The following is a 16,632-nucleotide window of genomic DNA, read 5'->3' as shown; positions in this document are numbered from 1 at the left end:
TGGAATTAAATGTGGGGTGTAGTCCCTCACATGGTCATGGTCTTGGTTTTCTCATGATATCCTGATCACTTAGGAAAGAGCCAAGCTGCTGTGATTCCTGAGTATGAAAACACAGCTTAAGAGAGATGACTGTGAGATTCAGCATCAAGAAGTTACCTTCATAACGTTAGACAAATATCTGTAAGGCATGTCTTAACACAGCTCTACAGAAGCCTGGCATTAGCAGTGAATTGAAATGGTCTGTGACTACATAGTGGCATGCAATCTATCTCTAGGTTATTTGCTTTACACCTCCATCTATCTGAATTGCTGCTGAGCCATAAGTTTTAAAAAAACACTATTTGTTGTCAGCATACTGTATTAGTTGCTTGAGGTGAACAAATTGTGTTATGTCAAATAGAAAATAATCATTTTTTTGTCTGTATCATTTGCTAGTTATCTCAGGGGAGGTGTATGTGCAGATCACTGCTTTACTCTTAGACTGATGTATCTTTGGATTCTGAAGCTTGAATCTCCAGATGTTGCTGGATTGCAACTCCCAGAAGCCCCAGCCAGTATGACCAACAATCAGAAATTGTGGGAATTATAGGCCAACAACATCTTAGACTCAAGTCTGGAAACCACTGTGGTGAATAATGGTTTCATTGCTTCATATATTTTTCTCTACAAATGTTAGGTGCTGTTTCTGAATCATAAGTTTAAAATAGCTGTTAAAAGCTGATAAGAATTTTGTTATCTTCTTAAATGCATGAGAAATCCTTCTTTTGCTTATTCTATGGTAGAAATAATGATTTATGTTAATATTTCAGAAAAGCCTTGTCTTTACTGTTAAAAATTGTTTTCATTTTAGATTTCTGAGTTAGTGTCAATATATATATTCTGATCTTTTGATGTGTATGTAAGTAATGTTGTTAATATTAAGCATCTAGTTCTATGATAAGAATAATTAGATGACTGTCTTGATATCAAAACAAGGAAACTAGAGCAGTAGAAATATTATTTTAGTAGTATAATTAAAATGTTAGCTTAAGTGATCCTGTAGGCCATGCCTTTTCTCATTGTTTTGTCTACCTTTCTTTGAAGGTCTCCGAATGAGTGGATCATGAGGAACATACTTTAGGGACTTGCCATAGTATGGCTGCTTCTCGATCTACTCGTGTCACAAGATCAACAGTGGGTTTAAATGGTTTGGATGAAAATTTTTGTGGCCGAACTTTAAGAAACCGTAGCATCGCTCATCCAGAGGAAGTTTCTTCTCTTCCACAAGTAAGATCAAAATCACCAAAGAAGAAACCAGACTCTCTGCAGACACAGAAGGGAAACAACAGTGGGCGAACAAATGATGTGAAACAGCAGAATTCTAGAGAATCATGGATAAGCCCTAGAAAGAGAGGACTATCAGCTTCAGAAAAGGATGTTGTTGAGAGACAAACTGTGGAGAGTTGTGAAAAGAAACAAGTGGAACCTGTCTCACCAGTTGTAAAGAGAAATAAGCGTTGCCTACGTTCAGAGACACAAAATAGTTCAGAAGAAGTGCTGCCTTCTAAAACCGGGAAAGAACGATTGGAACACAAAAGCTCAGTATCTGACAATGTTGCGGTCACTCCAGGGCCTAAACGAGCTTGTCGATGTCTTCTATTGGACGATAGTGATAAAAGGGAAGTTAAAAAGGTGAATGCTTGTGCAGAAAGATTTAACAGTTCCTCAGTATCAGAAGAACTTTTAGGTTGTAAGTCTGTCAATGGGGTTGATGGGAGAAATTCAGATGCTTCAAGATGTGATGACTGTCAGTCTGATGGGAGTACTACACGGAACAATGCTGATTTCTGTTCATCAAAGGAAAAAAATGTAACAGAAAATGGAAACACATTGGCTCGTTCATCGTTTGGTCTCAATAGGAGTAAGGAGGACAGTTTTGTAGACCACAGTGTGCCTTGCACAAATTCACAAGAACAGGTAAAATTGGAGGACCACAACCAGTTGAACAACTGTTTGCCTGAGGAAACTGCTAATCAGGCACATGGGTCAGGTACGGGTACAGGGTCCTTTTCTGAAATCCAGTCATCTTTATTAAGGGATTCTGAGGAGGAAGTAGATGTGGTAGGGGATTGCAGTGCCTCAAAGAAACAGTCTGAAAATACCAACAATAACCTGGCCAGTTGCCAAGACGGCACATTAGTCTCAGGTGAACCTGAACCATCAGTATTGGACTGCATTCCATCCCAAATTATATCGGCACCAGAATCTCAAGAACACAGATACACACTGAGAACATCACCATGGAGGGTGTGCCCTACAAAAGGTAGCCCTACAAAACATAACTCCCCATATAGAGAAAATGGACACATTGAAGAGAGCAATCATAGTGTACCTGAAAAGAATGTGGAATCAGGTATTACGATTATCAATCAATCTACTATAAAGACAGACATTATTTCAAATGAAAAAGAGAGAGGTTGTGATTCTGGGGACAATATAGATGAAGGACTAAGTAGACCACCCTCAGAAGCTAGATTTGTTATTGGATCGCTACCATCTGCCAAAGAGAGTGCCAATCTTCATGCTATAGAGGATGAGGAGGAAGAGCCTGATGTGTATTTCTTTGAATCAGATCATGTGGCATTGAAACACAACAAAGAGTATGTGTAACTATGGTAACCATGGATTCTGCTTTTTGTTTGTTAATCGTATCCCTGATTTTTCCAAAATTCTATTACCTGCTCTAGAATAATTCCATATGAATAATATTTCTTTTGGGATGAATCTTACATTTATTCTGTTTTGGAAAGTAAAACTAATGTCATCTGTATGTTATAATTAGGGAACGTTACTTAATCATATAATTTTAGGGCAAAAATGGAATTTAAACACTTTTTTCTTTTGAAAGCTAGTGCTGAAGTAAATTTTTCACAATTTAGTTTTCTTGTTAAAATTTTAGTGAGGGCTTTTTGTTTAATTAGTATGCCAAATGTGTTCTGTTACATTGTGATGCTAGTGTACATAGCGGAGTGTGTAAACTGTTAATTTGCTATTATGGCAGTTCTGTATGGTATTGCAAAAGAGATTAATGCAGGGTTGGCTTGTTTAAACCAGGTTGGTTAAACCATGGTTTAAACATTGGTTTAAATCAAATGACTTTTAAAAAATCATTCATTTTTTAAAAATCGATTATGTATATATGCATATTTACAAATCTGACTATTTTAGTTATTTTCTAATCTCTTACTGGAACAACAATGACTGCTTGAATTTAAACACTTTAAACATTTTAACTTGAACAGTTTATTGTCAGTTGTTCATTGTCAGAGCAGTATCCAGTGTCAGTTGCTTCTTTTTAATCACATTATTTTATAGTGGAAGAAATGCTGTTCAGAAACAAGTCCTTCAATTAACATAGGTTTGACCAAAACAGCTGACTTTAAAAGAGCAGGATTGGTTGTTTTTGTTTAGAATTATTGCTATGGTCATAACATTTGAATTGCATTTTGCTTAATTTTCTGATTTAGTCTTACATTGGTGTAGTCTACCCTATACAGGCTACCAACTTGTCAATATAATTCCCAAAGTTTTACTGAAAGATGTAAATCATATCAAATCCTAGCACCTTTGGATTGATAGTTAGAAAGCATTAAAAAGTTTGATCAAGCTTTCTAATACATAAAATAGTGTTTCACAGTATTAATATAATAGGCTGAATTCAGTTTTTAAAATTAAGACATTAATGCAAAAAGCAAACAAAACCTAGTTTAATCAAAAAGAGCAATTGATTTTTTATGTTCATTCCGTCTCCCCCCACAACCCTGGATTAATGTACATACGTTTCCAATTAACATGGCCCATGTTACTAAATTTTAAATTTCTTCTAAAGTTGTTATCTACAACTCATATTTTTGTGTTACTTGAACGCTAAAAACCCTTAATGATCATAAATTAAAGTTTATATGTATTAGTTGTACAACTATGATACTTGTCATTTTGAGAGATGGAAGCTGCAAAGTTTGGGACTGCAAAAAAACCCTTAGATGTCCATCCTTTGGCATGAGAATCCATAATGGGTAGCAGAAATAGTACAGTGTGTCTGCTCCATCCATGGACCTGCCATCTGCGGATTTGAGCTTCCACAGACTGCAACACCCAGCTTTTTAAATGGGTGTGCATGCCACTGAAAACAGTACATTTGAGTATCTGCATTTTTTGCTATCCGTGAGAGTGGGGTGGGGTCCGGAACAGATCCCCCACTGATAGCAAGCGACTACTGTATTGTCTTCACCCTGTCTCAGCCTCTTCCTACATTGATCCCTTGTTGTGCACAGAGTAGGGTGATAATGCAGTAGTTAGAGATAATGGGTGCATCTACACTATAGAAATAATGCAGGTTGATGCCACTTTTGACTGCCATGGCTCCATCTTACAGAATCCTGGGATTTGTAGCTTTGTGAGGCACCAGCAGCCTTTGGTAGAGAAGGATAAATATTTTGTAAAACTACAAATCTCAGGATTTCATAGGATGGAGTTACAGCGCTTAAAGTGATATTTTTTCTACAGTGTAGATGTGTCCAGTAAGTCCCATGATCTTTATGAACAGCACATATACAGAGATTTCAGTTTGAGTTAGAAAGTGAAAAGCAAGAAAAACAGAGACACAGGATTAATATAGCAGTAAATTTCAACAGAAATAATTGGCCTTATACATTCCACTGAATTCACGTAGCATTGTGAAGCAAAACTTGTAGATGGTTTCATTGAACATTGAATGTAACATTGCTTTTGAAGCCACATGATTTCCACTGAATTTGTTCATTACTGGTTATGAAAATGTGCTTTGCATAAAAGCAGTTTGAGTAGGAAAGTGTTTTTCCTGGTAACAATTTTGTGAAAATCACTGTTGTATAGTAACAATAACCCAGTAATCCATTTTTTGATTCCTAAGAATGTGAATCGTTTCCCCAGTTTGCCCATATTTTTTAACATTCCATTTTCTGTTGATGTATATACTATTAGTCCATGACATTTTCTTTATTTATGCAGAATGCCTGTATTAAGATTTATAAATCTTTGAAATTCAAATTCACTGTACTGAGTCAGAGGTGGACCAAAGAACATGTGCTGTACCTCTTGTAGTTAGAGCTTTGCTTACTGTTTGTGTGTTTTTAAACATTGTTTTTTAAAACTGCTGTTGACAAACTGCACTAACTATCTCTGATACATGTTTAAGATTAGAAGTTTCCTTTCCTTTTTTAAAGAAGAGAGAGACTTGGTCCTCAACAGTTTTTATGTACATCACTGTTCAGTGAACCCCCTAAAAGCTGAATGCTTGTTTCAAGCCAAAACATTTGAAAAGAATATCTTGAGTGGAGCTGCTGCTTTCATATTTGATTACTGTGATATCGCTAAGAATCTACATGCTTTTCCATCACATCTAAAAAAAGGATGGGTGTGGGTGAGTGCCATGATGTGGTAATGTGGGGTTCTGTCAAATGGATTTATGCATGGTCTATTATCCCCTGCCTCCTGAATCACTTACGTAGAATGTAATGTTTGAAATGTTTATATTGTGAGGTTTCTGTATTGAATCTTACTTCATCAGTGGAACATGTTCTCAGTGTTGTGTTCGGTGTGCACTAGATGTATGTGTGTCTAAGAATCGCTGCCATTTTAACACATTGATGTGCTCTTGATTAAAATAACATCTGATTAAGCTTTTCAAAGTTACACAACTAACGACACTCAACAAAGTTTGTAACCAAAGCACATCAGTAACACCTCTGTAACTCTTGTCTGGTTATTTCTTGAATGATATATTTTAATTAATTACAACAATTACTGATATTGTTTACTTGGTTCTTATACAATGCTGGATGGATCTTGTATGCCCAATTGCCCATAGATATGAATATCAGCTTACTTTTATATGTCATGGAGAATTGTAGGTTTAAAAAACGTTAGTAGTTCTGTTCTTAACCAGCTTACCATATAAGGAAATCAAATGATGGGGACAGGGGGAAAAAGACAAATTAGAATAAAATTGGCAGTTAAAAAATTCAACTCTAAATAGCCATCCAGAGATCAATACATTTTACAGACAATTGCCTGCTAAATTCATGTTTGTTAAAGAGATGTTGCAGTTGATTGGCTGATGACAGAAAAGAGATCAGTCTAGGTGCCTCTGGAATCCTGCCCAGAAAAATCACTATGTAGCTGGTAAATTTCTTAGTCTGCTTTCACAATTAGTGTTCTGAGATATTCTGACTCTATCTGGAAGGTATTGGGTTTTACAGTTATTTATAAAGTAAATATTATAGACCCAGTATAGGTACTATTTGTAGATGCTTATATGGTCAGTGACATTCTTTTTATAGGAAAAGGGGGGAAAGATTCTGGTAAATCAGGGACAGGGGACATGTTTCCTAATATATGTTATTGTAGTTCAACTCTCATCTTCCCCAGCCAATATGGTCAGTGATCTGAGAGTATGAGAATTCTTCATTCCACTTCAGAAATCCCATAGTACATTGTGGGCTGGGGTAAGTAAGTGCCAGAAGTTGGGGTTCATTGCCCACCAAGGACCCCCACGGACCATCCTATCGGCTGCCTATCCAACCCAAAAACATCCCCAACAACCTTATTTGCACCCAAAACCCTCAGTCCCTCTTGTGGGGCAGTTTCACCACATGTTGGTTCTCTTACTTCTGTCCCCGAAAAGGGAGTGAGGGTTTGGGTGCATAACAGAAAGTGATGAATAGGGCAGTTTCCAATTAGAAAAAATACAGTTCCTAAGCTTATAATTGCGTATGAACCATGAATACTTAAACACCACTTAAGAATCTTTGTATTATCTACTAAACGAATGCCTAGGGAGGAAATGTTGGTAAAGAGTAGAATTTTAAATAATATTGTAAATTGTAAATGATACAATAAATGAAACCATTTAAGAATATAAGTGGAAGACCTAATACTTTAATAAAAATTTTAATATGGCTATGTACATTTATATAACTAAGCATCATAACATGTCCTGTTTAACTGAACAGAGAATGTAGCTTCACTTTGAATCTCAGAAAGTAAAGCTCAGAGTTTAGATTTGCTGCTGCTGTAACTGAGGTCTTCTCAGTTCATGCACAGATTTTCTGGTAGCCCTTGCAGTATGTGGTGGTGGTTGTATTTTAAATGCTTGGATTCTAATTTTTCATGCTGGCAAGATCTTGTTGTGTTTATGAAAGAAAAGCATTAGTAAATTTTAGATGCTGATGTTATTCTGTGTAATATATGCTGCCTTTTCCCAAGATGGGATTCAAGATTTTAATTTGATTGCTTTGTAATTATTACATGAGATGCCATAGCTCCATATATGCTAAAAAAATTTAAGAGTTTATTGTGAGATTTGGTTGACAGTTGTACTGAAAAACAGTTTTATTATGTCATAGATATTTATTTTAGTATTTTTAACCACCCTTCACCTATATTTCCAAGTTAATACAGTTGCTGTTGTCAAACAAAGTGCAGGAAGAATTACTGTTTGTACTCGTGTATAAGTTGGCCTCATGTATAAGTGAACGGCAGGTTTTGGGGCCAGAATTATGGATTTTGCTATAATCTCTAAATAAATCACAGGTAAAACTTAAGGGTATGTAACAAACAAGTATTTTCCTCTCCTTTTAAAAATGTATAGAGGTAACATACTTTGGAAGAGCTAAAGAGAAGGAGAGGATCTATTTATTGTGGTGGTGGTGGTGGGGGGGGGGGGGGTTAAAAGGTATTGGTGGTTTTAAAATGCCAACAAATACAGATAGGAAAAGGAATATAAATGTGGCCCAAAAATGGGGGTGGGATTAAGGAAAGCAACCTGCCTCTATTACGAACCCAGCATGAAGGCAATGACAAGAGGCAGAGGAGAGATGCCTCTCTAGCCATGGAAGCAGAGCCCCAGCTTCATTACTTCTCTCTTGCAATCAGAATGGCATTCAGCAGCAATGTGGGGGACCCCAAGAATGCAACATGACCACCATTTTGTCCACTGAATGTGAAGCATAGCTGCAGCAGTGATTTTTAATTGTGGCTTACTTTATAAGCCTCTCTGTAAAGATATTGTCAAGCTTCATGAGGCTTATACAGTAAGCTCATATTAAAAATGGTCTCAGCAGAGAGGCATATACAGTAAGCCACAATTAAAAATGGCCACCTCAAATCCACCTCAAGGGACCCAAATAGCTGGCACACTGCATTCCTTGGGCTCCTCTGCGTTGCTGCTGAATGCCACATGGGCCACAAAAAGTGAGGAAGGAGGGAGGACTATCTTTCTCTGGTTTGGGCAAGGAAGGAGTAATGGGGTGGGAGCACTGCTTCCCTGCCCCATTGTGATATGAGGGGCTTCTCACCTCTGCCTCTTGTCACTACCTTAGTACTGGCTCCCTTTTCCAGCACTGACCCATCTATAAGTTGACCCATTATTTGGGTCAATTTTTTGTCAAAAATGTTCAGTATATACTTGTGTGTATATGGTATCAATATTGTTACAGGTGATTGTCCTTAAAAGATTTTGTATTGTAAGGAGTTTTATCCAAAGCATTTAAGCTGTCAATGAAAAAAATATAATTTGAGAATGATAGCTGTTAGCAGATAATTCAGTGTCATGATTAATAAAATGTTGCTCTGCCAATCTGTGATGGAGTAGTAAGCTATTGGCAGTCAAAGGTGGTATAACACTGTTGGATAAGAAACCCTACTATGTCATCAGGGCAAGTTGGTGTAAAGAAAACTGGAAAGAAGCGAGCTTGAGGAAGAAATTGGAAAACAGTAGAATAGAAACCAGCCAGGAGGCAGTTCCAATAGAAGTTGAACTGTCATTGAAATGTTCCTTGTTTTTCTGGTTAGATGGTACATAATGACTAAAGCATCATGCATGTGTGCACGTAATATGATTGGTTTATGTATTTTGCTTGATAAAGTTTTATCAATAGTTGTCTAGGATATTAGCAGCCCAAAATATTTGTTTTAAACTTGATAGTATTATCTGTGATTGCTTAGACATTATCTGCTTCAGGAATCTGCCTGAAACTTCTGGCTGAGATGAGATGACCTATCTCATGGCCTGCATATATGGTATCAGTATATAGACGTCACATATAGAGAAAGGAATGTTGCACAAACAATGATTGTTGAAATGAATTCCATTTTGGGACAAATGTGGGATTCAAATCTCATAAATGAGTTAAAGTTTTTACCTCTGTTAAAGTTATTAACTGTGTGTTTTTATTAATTTTATATGATTTTAACTAGCTAATTTTAATTGTCTTTTAAATTTTTCAAGTTTTACTGTGATGTTTTATTACTTTTTTATTTTGTGAGCTGCCTTGGGTCCTTTTTTTTGGGAGAAAGACAGCATAGAAGTGAAACAAATAAATAAATAGATTGTTGCTTCTGCAACGCATGGATTTTCACCACCATGGCGAAACAAATATTCTGATAACAAAAGCCGAAAACGTTGAAGACTGGTTAATACCATTTTAGATAACACACATTTAATTTGAAAGCATAACTCATTGTCTTATTCCCAGTTGAGTGTGCCACAGGCATATGAGAAAAGAACACCACTGGTGTCACTGCCCATTAAGATGGATAGTTGATTTTTTGTTGAAGATGAAGAAAACATTTTTCCTCTGCTCGGGATTACTGAAGATCTCCTATTTATTTAGTAATGGCAATTTTTAAATAAAGATATCCTCCAGAAGAATGTGTGTACATTTTGGTGTGTGTTTTGGTTCCACATTTTGATATGGAATAGCCTGATACATTTAAGAGAATAGGCACAACTGTGACTGCTTTCAGCCCATAGTGCCAGTGATCCTAGGACATACAATATCTACTCTAATTCTGTTTGTAGGTAAAGCAAATCAGGAAAATGGTTGTTTACTTCAAATGAGTTCTGGAATTCTCACTTTCTAAGCAGAGGCTACTTATCTGAAGGCACTGAATATAAACTAGTGTGTACATGCACACTCTTGAAATGCTTTAAATAATGACCATATACTCCAGTCATTTTAGTTATTTGCAGTTTATCGTATGCAAGATAGACTCTTGTCACTTCAGGAACCAGTTTTCATTTTAAGACAGTGATTTTTGTTCTATCTACTATGAAAATCTTGTGAATAACAATTAGTGTGGTAAGCCCTGGTGTAAGACTGAAATTGCTAATAGTTCTGAGACTGATGAAATTAATTTTAAAAAGATAATTAGATCTTGTGTATTTTTAACAGCTTTGGCAGAAATACAAGAAATGTATTTCCTTTTGCGTTGCAGTCAATTCCCATTCTGATTCCTGTTAGAAATGGTGTGAAGGCACCTCTTTCTCAGTTTGGTCTTTTAAATTGTTTTGGTTATTAAAATGATTTTAATGGCTTTCGTGTTTTAAAACTGTTTTTAGAAAAGTTTGTTAGCTGGTTTTAACCTTGTCCTTAGTGGAAAGTTGAGATAAAAATGTAATAGATAATAAAGTGGTGGTTGAAGCCCAGTTATCATCTTCAGACAGAGATTTATACAGTCAACCCTCCATAGCTACAGATTTTCCCCCATGGATTTAAGCATCCGTGGTTTGTAAATATTATATACATATATTTCTTCTTCGTGGTCTCAGCGTTGGCCATGAGGATTTTAACCCCGCACTTTGTGCTCCTCCTAAAGGAGGCCATGGCAAGAGAAGTCCGTTAGGTCAGAGAAGTGGTCAAGCCGAAGGAGAGTCCAAATGAATGGACAAAGAGATTCCAATGTAAGAGCAAGCGAAATGCTAGTGAAGTTCCTCGAGCTGCTTAGCGCGGCGGAATGAAGGAACTGAAGAGGAGCGGGCCACCAGGGGCCTTATATATGGGTGGGCGGGGCTACCGCCAAAAAGTTGCAGAAAGATACATTGCTTTCTGCCTGGAGATTCCAGAAGTTTCCGAGGATTGCTGCGCAGGCGCAGAATAAACCCATTTGTGTGAATTTGCAGATGACCACTCGAAGAAACACAGTTACAGGTGAGCAACCTGTAAAGCAAAACTTGATTTTGCAATTTTATATAAGGGACTCCATTTTACTATGCCATTACATTCATTGGGACTTGAGCATTCACGGATTTTGGTATCCATGGGGGATCAAGTGGATACCAAGGGCCCACTCTAGTACTGTCTGCTGTAATTTTTCCAGTCTTTGGACTAAATTAGTAGAGTCTTTGGACTAGATTATGTTCCACATAAACTCTTTTGGGGTTATGGCTCCCTTTAAGCAGAAAGTTGACTCTTTTTATTCATATTGTGTGCCTTCAAGTTATTTTTTATTTATTGTGACCCTAAGGTGACCCTGTTCCCGGGTTTTCTTGACAAGATTTGTTCAGAGGGGGGTGGCTTTCCCCCCCTCTGAGGCTGAGAGTGTGTGACTTGCCCAGGGTCATCCAGTGGGTTTCCATGACTGAGTGGAGATTCAAACCTTAGTCTACAGAGAAGTGGTCCAACACTCAAACCACTACACAACCTCTCTATAACACTCAAACCACTGCACAACCATTCTGTAAACATTGTCATTCTTAATATACCGCAGGCAGCTTATGAAAGAATGGTGTCAGCATTTACTTCTCAATGAGACTGGCCAGGTTGCCTGTTGTGATTTCTTAGGAACCAAGAAAAAACGTAGCTGCTTTCTTAGTCGAATGGTTGCCATTGTTTTAAACGGTTCTCATGTGTGCTAGTCCTGATATATTATGCTTGTTATGATTTTGTTTTTGTTACTTGTTATTGTCCCATCACTGGGAGTAATACCTTTTGTGAGGATGTGGGAAAGGGCCTTCCCTCTTGTAGTGTGGTGGTCGTGATAGACCTGTGTGGTAACAACGTGGACTTTATTTTGGTGCCAAGTTGACATGACTTTACATTAACGGCTTTGGAAACTAATGATTCTATCCAGTTTTTACAAGAACATGATTTAAATGGGTTCAAATTGTTTTAGTGAATGATGGATACTGTAATGTGTTTGACTCAGTTGATAAAAAGGTTTAAATAGTTGAGATGATGAATTTTTGTTGTTGTTAAATTACCACCTCACACTTGATCTCACACTTGATCTTGTGTCTCCACATTGCCCCTTAATGGTAATTGTCCTTTAGAGACATAATTCTGTAATGCCTCTACCTTCTAGCCTTTCACTTGATTTCATGTACTGCAAGAACAGAAATTATTCTGGGACAGGCATATGTAACCCAAGCTGAATAACAGTGCCTCACTATCCTTTTGTAAGAAGAGGAGAACAGGAAGTGAGCTCCCAGGTATAAAACTGGGAGTAAAGCTTCAAAATGTGTCTCAAGGACAAGGTTTTAGAAGAGACAGATCTTTTCCCTCCCTGTGTGATAGTATTAGCTCTGCTGCATTCCAGAGGCACAGAGAAGCAGTAGAATAAGACTTTTCTGTTGAAAATAACTCTTTAAAAAAATTCCAGAGATCTGCAAAAGATATTTCTCAGAGGTCAAAGAGAAACTAGAGTATAATTTCATATCCCATCCTTATCAGGGATGGCCTTTCTCTAAACACTTCATTATGACATGATTGCCATTTTCATAATAATCCATGAAAAATCTAGTGGATTGGTATTGGAAGGCGAGATTTTACTAATCTCGGTTTTAAAGTAAGGATGAGGAAGCAGCCCCCATCCCCACTCCTGGAGTTCAGGGGAAGTAGATCCTGAGAAAAATTCTGATTTTCTAACAAAAGAAACTAGAAGTGTGCTAAAGAAGTGCCACAGGGGCTGTCAAGAAGTTGTGGGGGGCCCTGCAAAATTACCCACTGGTATGTACCCACTTCTGAGAACGTGTTCAGAAATTCAGCTTTTTAAAATGCGCTAGAGTGCTAGAGACACACTGTAAGTTTTCTTCTCCTTTTTTAAAAATATGCCAACCATTGGATTCTCTTTCCATAAAATGTAAGCCTGCTACCTACATCTGTTACTGGTTGTATTATTTTAGGGGTAAAGGTGGTAATATTTGATCAGTTACTTCTGTAGATGTAAGGGGGAAGATACTTTTTGTAAATCTGTGCAGGCTAGCCTTATGAATTCTTTCGGAGCAAAACAGCTGTTCTGCAGTTGTTGGTTATAGAAGTCAATCACCAAAATATTAAAATCAGCAGAACTATGTCATAGTAATTAGAGGGTTTGTATTTTTCTTTTAGTGTGAAACTATTATCTTTCCATCTATCTAAAAAAAAGGTGCAATCCATAAAACAGTAGTTAAGAGACAACTGTTATTGCTTATGTAGTAGCAGACACTGTTTGCACAGCAGCAAACTGTTTCAAAAATGTCTCGTTCCCCTGTAGGTTATGAGGATAATTCCAGTATCCGGAGGTCTGATAATATCGTATATGTGATACGGTCCTTTAGGGCTGAGCATTGTGGCCATTGGTACCCGCAGTGCTGAAAATGGTTAATTGGCCTTTGGGGCAATATGAAATTATCAGTGCAATGAAACGAGTTTATGGCATAGTTGGGCTGTTGGCTTTTTTGGCAGAAGGATTACTGTTGTAAAAAGCAAAGTTGCATGATGGAATACTAAAACTACAATAGTGCAGCAGAAATTACTGGAACTACTGAGAAATTGATTTTCTGATTCTGATTCTCATTTTGAAAACCACTGTAGAAATTTGAATGCAAGGTAGAAGTTGTATAATGTTTTTAATTTTAAGACAAGATAAAAATCTAAAAGATTTCCAATCATTTTTAATGCATCATACATGTCTCGGAGCAGGGTGAATGTTATAGTGAGTACTCTGACAAAAGATATGCAGTTGCCTCAAGAGGTGGCTTCAACAAATTCTGTGCTCAGAGCCCTCTGTGTAAGCATTAATATGGAACTTCTGTCATGCTGTATGCTGTACCAGATGGATAGCAGTCGTAGACTTTTGTTCTCTGTTCCTGACCAGTCCCTCTTCCCAGGTTTTCTGTCCCTCTCTCAGAAATGTCTTACAGTCAAAAACTGAACATGTTTTCCAATCTCCTAGGTTGCTCCTCTCACTTTGGAGGGAATGACTGATCAAACTAGGGAGTTTCTAGTTATTGATTGTAAATATCTCGCTGAATTTTCTGAATTAAATCAAGTGCAAATTTGCAGGTTTATAACCAAATTAGACATGATCTTACATACGTTTCAGTCCTGAGAGAGGTTTTTGTAAAGACATGGGAGTCCCAGTGCAGAACCCAAGTGGGAGAGCAGTAATCTTTTCTTGCTACAATACAGTGTTGCCTCTCCATTTTCGCAGACTTCAGATCTGCAACCCTTGCTTATTTGCGAGGCGCAAACAGAGGGGGCTAAAATAGGGCATGCACCCCCCATTCAAGCCTGTGGGGCTTGAATATCTGTGAGTTTCCATTTTCGGTGTGGGTGTGTCTAAAATGGATCCCCTGTGAAAACGGAGGGCTGAGTGTAGTTCTGATGTGAATCACCCTTGTGTGCCTTTGCAAAGTGTGAGGAAAGCTTCCTATTGTAAAGAGCATAGGAGTCCCTGTTTCAGATGAGGCTTGTGCTATGGGGCAAATGATTGGTTTTCTTTTTTAAAAAATTAATTACTGTTGCAATTCGGTCAATATGACAAGTTTGTTGAGAACAGAAACAAAAGTCGCCCACACAAAGGACAGAGAATTTAATAATGTCTTGTCTATTTTATAGCCAGTTATTTAGCAATAGCATTTACATTTCTCTACCACTTATCAGTGAACTGAGCACTCTCTAAGCCACTGGTTTTCAACCTGTGGGTCGTAGCCCCTTTGACACATATTTCCGATGGTCTTAGGAACCGCAATTTTATGGTTGGGGGTCACCACAACATGAGGAACTATATTAAAGGCTCATGGCATTAGAAAGGTTGAGAACCACTACTCTGAGTGGTTTACAATCTGTAAGCCAATTGTCCCCAACAAGCTAGGTACTCTTTTTACTGACCCATGAAAGGCTAGAAGGCTGAGTCAACCTTGGGACCCTGGGATTGAACTCACAACCTTGTGGCTGCAGTACCAACATTTAACCACTGAACCACAAGGCCTCCTAAATCAGGGGTTCCCAACCTTTTTGACTCATGGAGCCCTTTTTAGAATTAATTTCTGTGGTGGAGCCCCTAAGAGGTCTACCCTATATCTTACAAGTTAATGGTGTTTAGAGGTAGTGTTACTTTTTGTTTCTTATTCTTTAATTTAATTCAACTTTATTTCTTTCATTTTCCTGGGAAGTATGTGTGGAGCCATAAGAGCTTCTCAGAGCATAGGTTGAGAACTGCTGTCCTAAGTAGTTACTTACTACTGCTTGGAATGAGAAGTTGATGCATGTGATGCTTGACTCCATTGTTATGTTTCCTAACTACAGGGGTGAGCTAAGTGTGTCCCATGGATTGCACATAACCCTTAGGTCTTTCTTTTTCTTTTTTTGCAACCCATAATCTAATATCAGAACCCTTCCCATAGGCCTTGCAGCGATAAGACAATGATTATGATTTGCAGTAGATATTAGGCAGTACATATTGACTCAAGGTTTACTTTTGCGACAGAAATCAGTTAATTAATTTTAACTATATGTGATAAACTAATTTAAAATTTAAAACATCAGTTCTGCTGTGGTAGTTGCTACAGTGAATTGCCTAAGCACAAAAATATCTGTTGTGTTCCATGGCATAAAAATCTTACCGTACCACAAAAGGATATATAAGAAAATTTCACTCGATTCTTGTACTCTTTCCTTCTTGAATCTGGTTATTTAAGTCAGTCTCCCATAATTTGTAATTTTACTGTGGTGAGTAGCAGTTCCTGTTGAATGATTTCATCTGGCAAGATCTGCAGTACTGTGGGGAGAAACTGTGTCTTTTTTGTTCTTAAAAAGCAGTTTAATACCAGACTGGAGACATGAGGCTGATTAATATATTAGGTGATATAAGCAACTGCCACTGCTTCTCTCCTTCTCCTGTGAAGATTGTCATCAGAAAAAAGGAGAATTCAAAGCTGTAGTAGCACGATGGTTTCTGCCATTAGTCCTCTTTGGGTAGCAGGAAAGGTGTATAGGAATCTGCTGGTACCTCGCCTCTGGAAAACATGTAGTTTGTCAGCATATTTCTCTTTCCCTCCTCCAGTACAAGATTGAAACAAAATTGCACCATAAACCATTTTGAGATGGAAGTATTTCATGTCTCTAGTCACAAAAGAAACTGAGTATTTCCCTTGTGATACACTTAGCATCTTTAATTTTTAATTAGTAACTTCAAAAGATAGTTCTTTTCACTGGCATTTAATCCCTGTTGAGATTGAGTTATCCTGCATTTAAGAGTTGGTTGTACAGAATTCATTCTCCATTTAAATTCATTCTTCTGTTGCTTCAGTGTTGTAACTGTTCAGTTTGTGCTAGCTATAAAAAGCTTTTGCTCTCTATGACTGTTTGCTAGTATTGTCTTTTAAGTTATTGTTAAAACATATTAATCCTTGTGTTAGTATATTAACACAAGTGCAGGGGTTTTGGACTTGTGGGTTTGTTGTTGTTGTTGTTGTTATTTGTTTGTTTTGGCTAAATCACATAGTGTAGCTAATAATGTTGTCCTTTAGATAGCCAGGCTACTCTTTAGTGCTTCAAAGGTTTAAACCAA

General features: G+C 37.4%; 1 protein-coding gene across 4 annotated transcripts in view; it reads left to right on the top strand.

Moving 5' to 3' along the window:
* Nucleotides 1–16,632, top strand: part of ZZZ3 (zinc finger ZZ-type containing 3) — a 63,878-nt gene that overhangs the window by 23,885 nt on the left and 23,361 nt on the right. For 3 of the 4 annotated variants that reach the window (XM_089515472.1, XM_089515475.1, XM_089515473.1), the window contains exon 2: nucleotides 1,084–2,639. In XM_089515472.1, the coding sequence (XP_089371598.1) occupies nucleotides 1,135–2,639 (1,505 nt within the window). In that variant the 5' untranslated portion in view covers nucleotides 1,084–1,134. Of the gene's footprint in view, nucleotides 1–560; nucleotides 629–1,083; nucleotides 2,640–16,632 lie in introns of those variants that run through there. The other variant, XM_089515474.1, reaches the window with a different exon arrangement.

This window comes from Sceloporus occidentalis, unplaced genomic scaffold (assembly GCF_023333645.1).
Source record: "Sceloporus occidentalis isolate IW3139 unplaced genomic scaffold, rSceOcc1.0.p SCAF_3, whole genome shotgun sequence".
NCBI lineage: Eukaryota > Metazoa > Chordata > Lepidosauria > Squamata > Phrynosomatidae > Sceloporus > Sceloporus occidentalis.
This window is presented reverse-complemented; position numbering and strand designations above follow the sequence as displayed.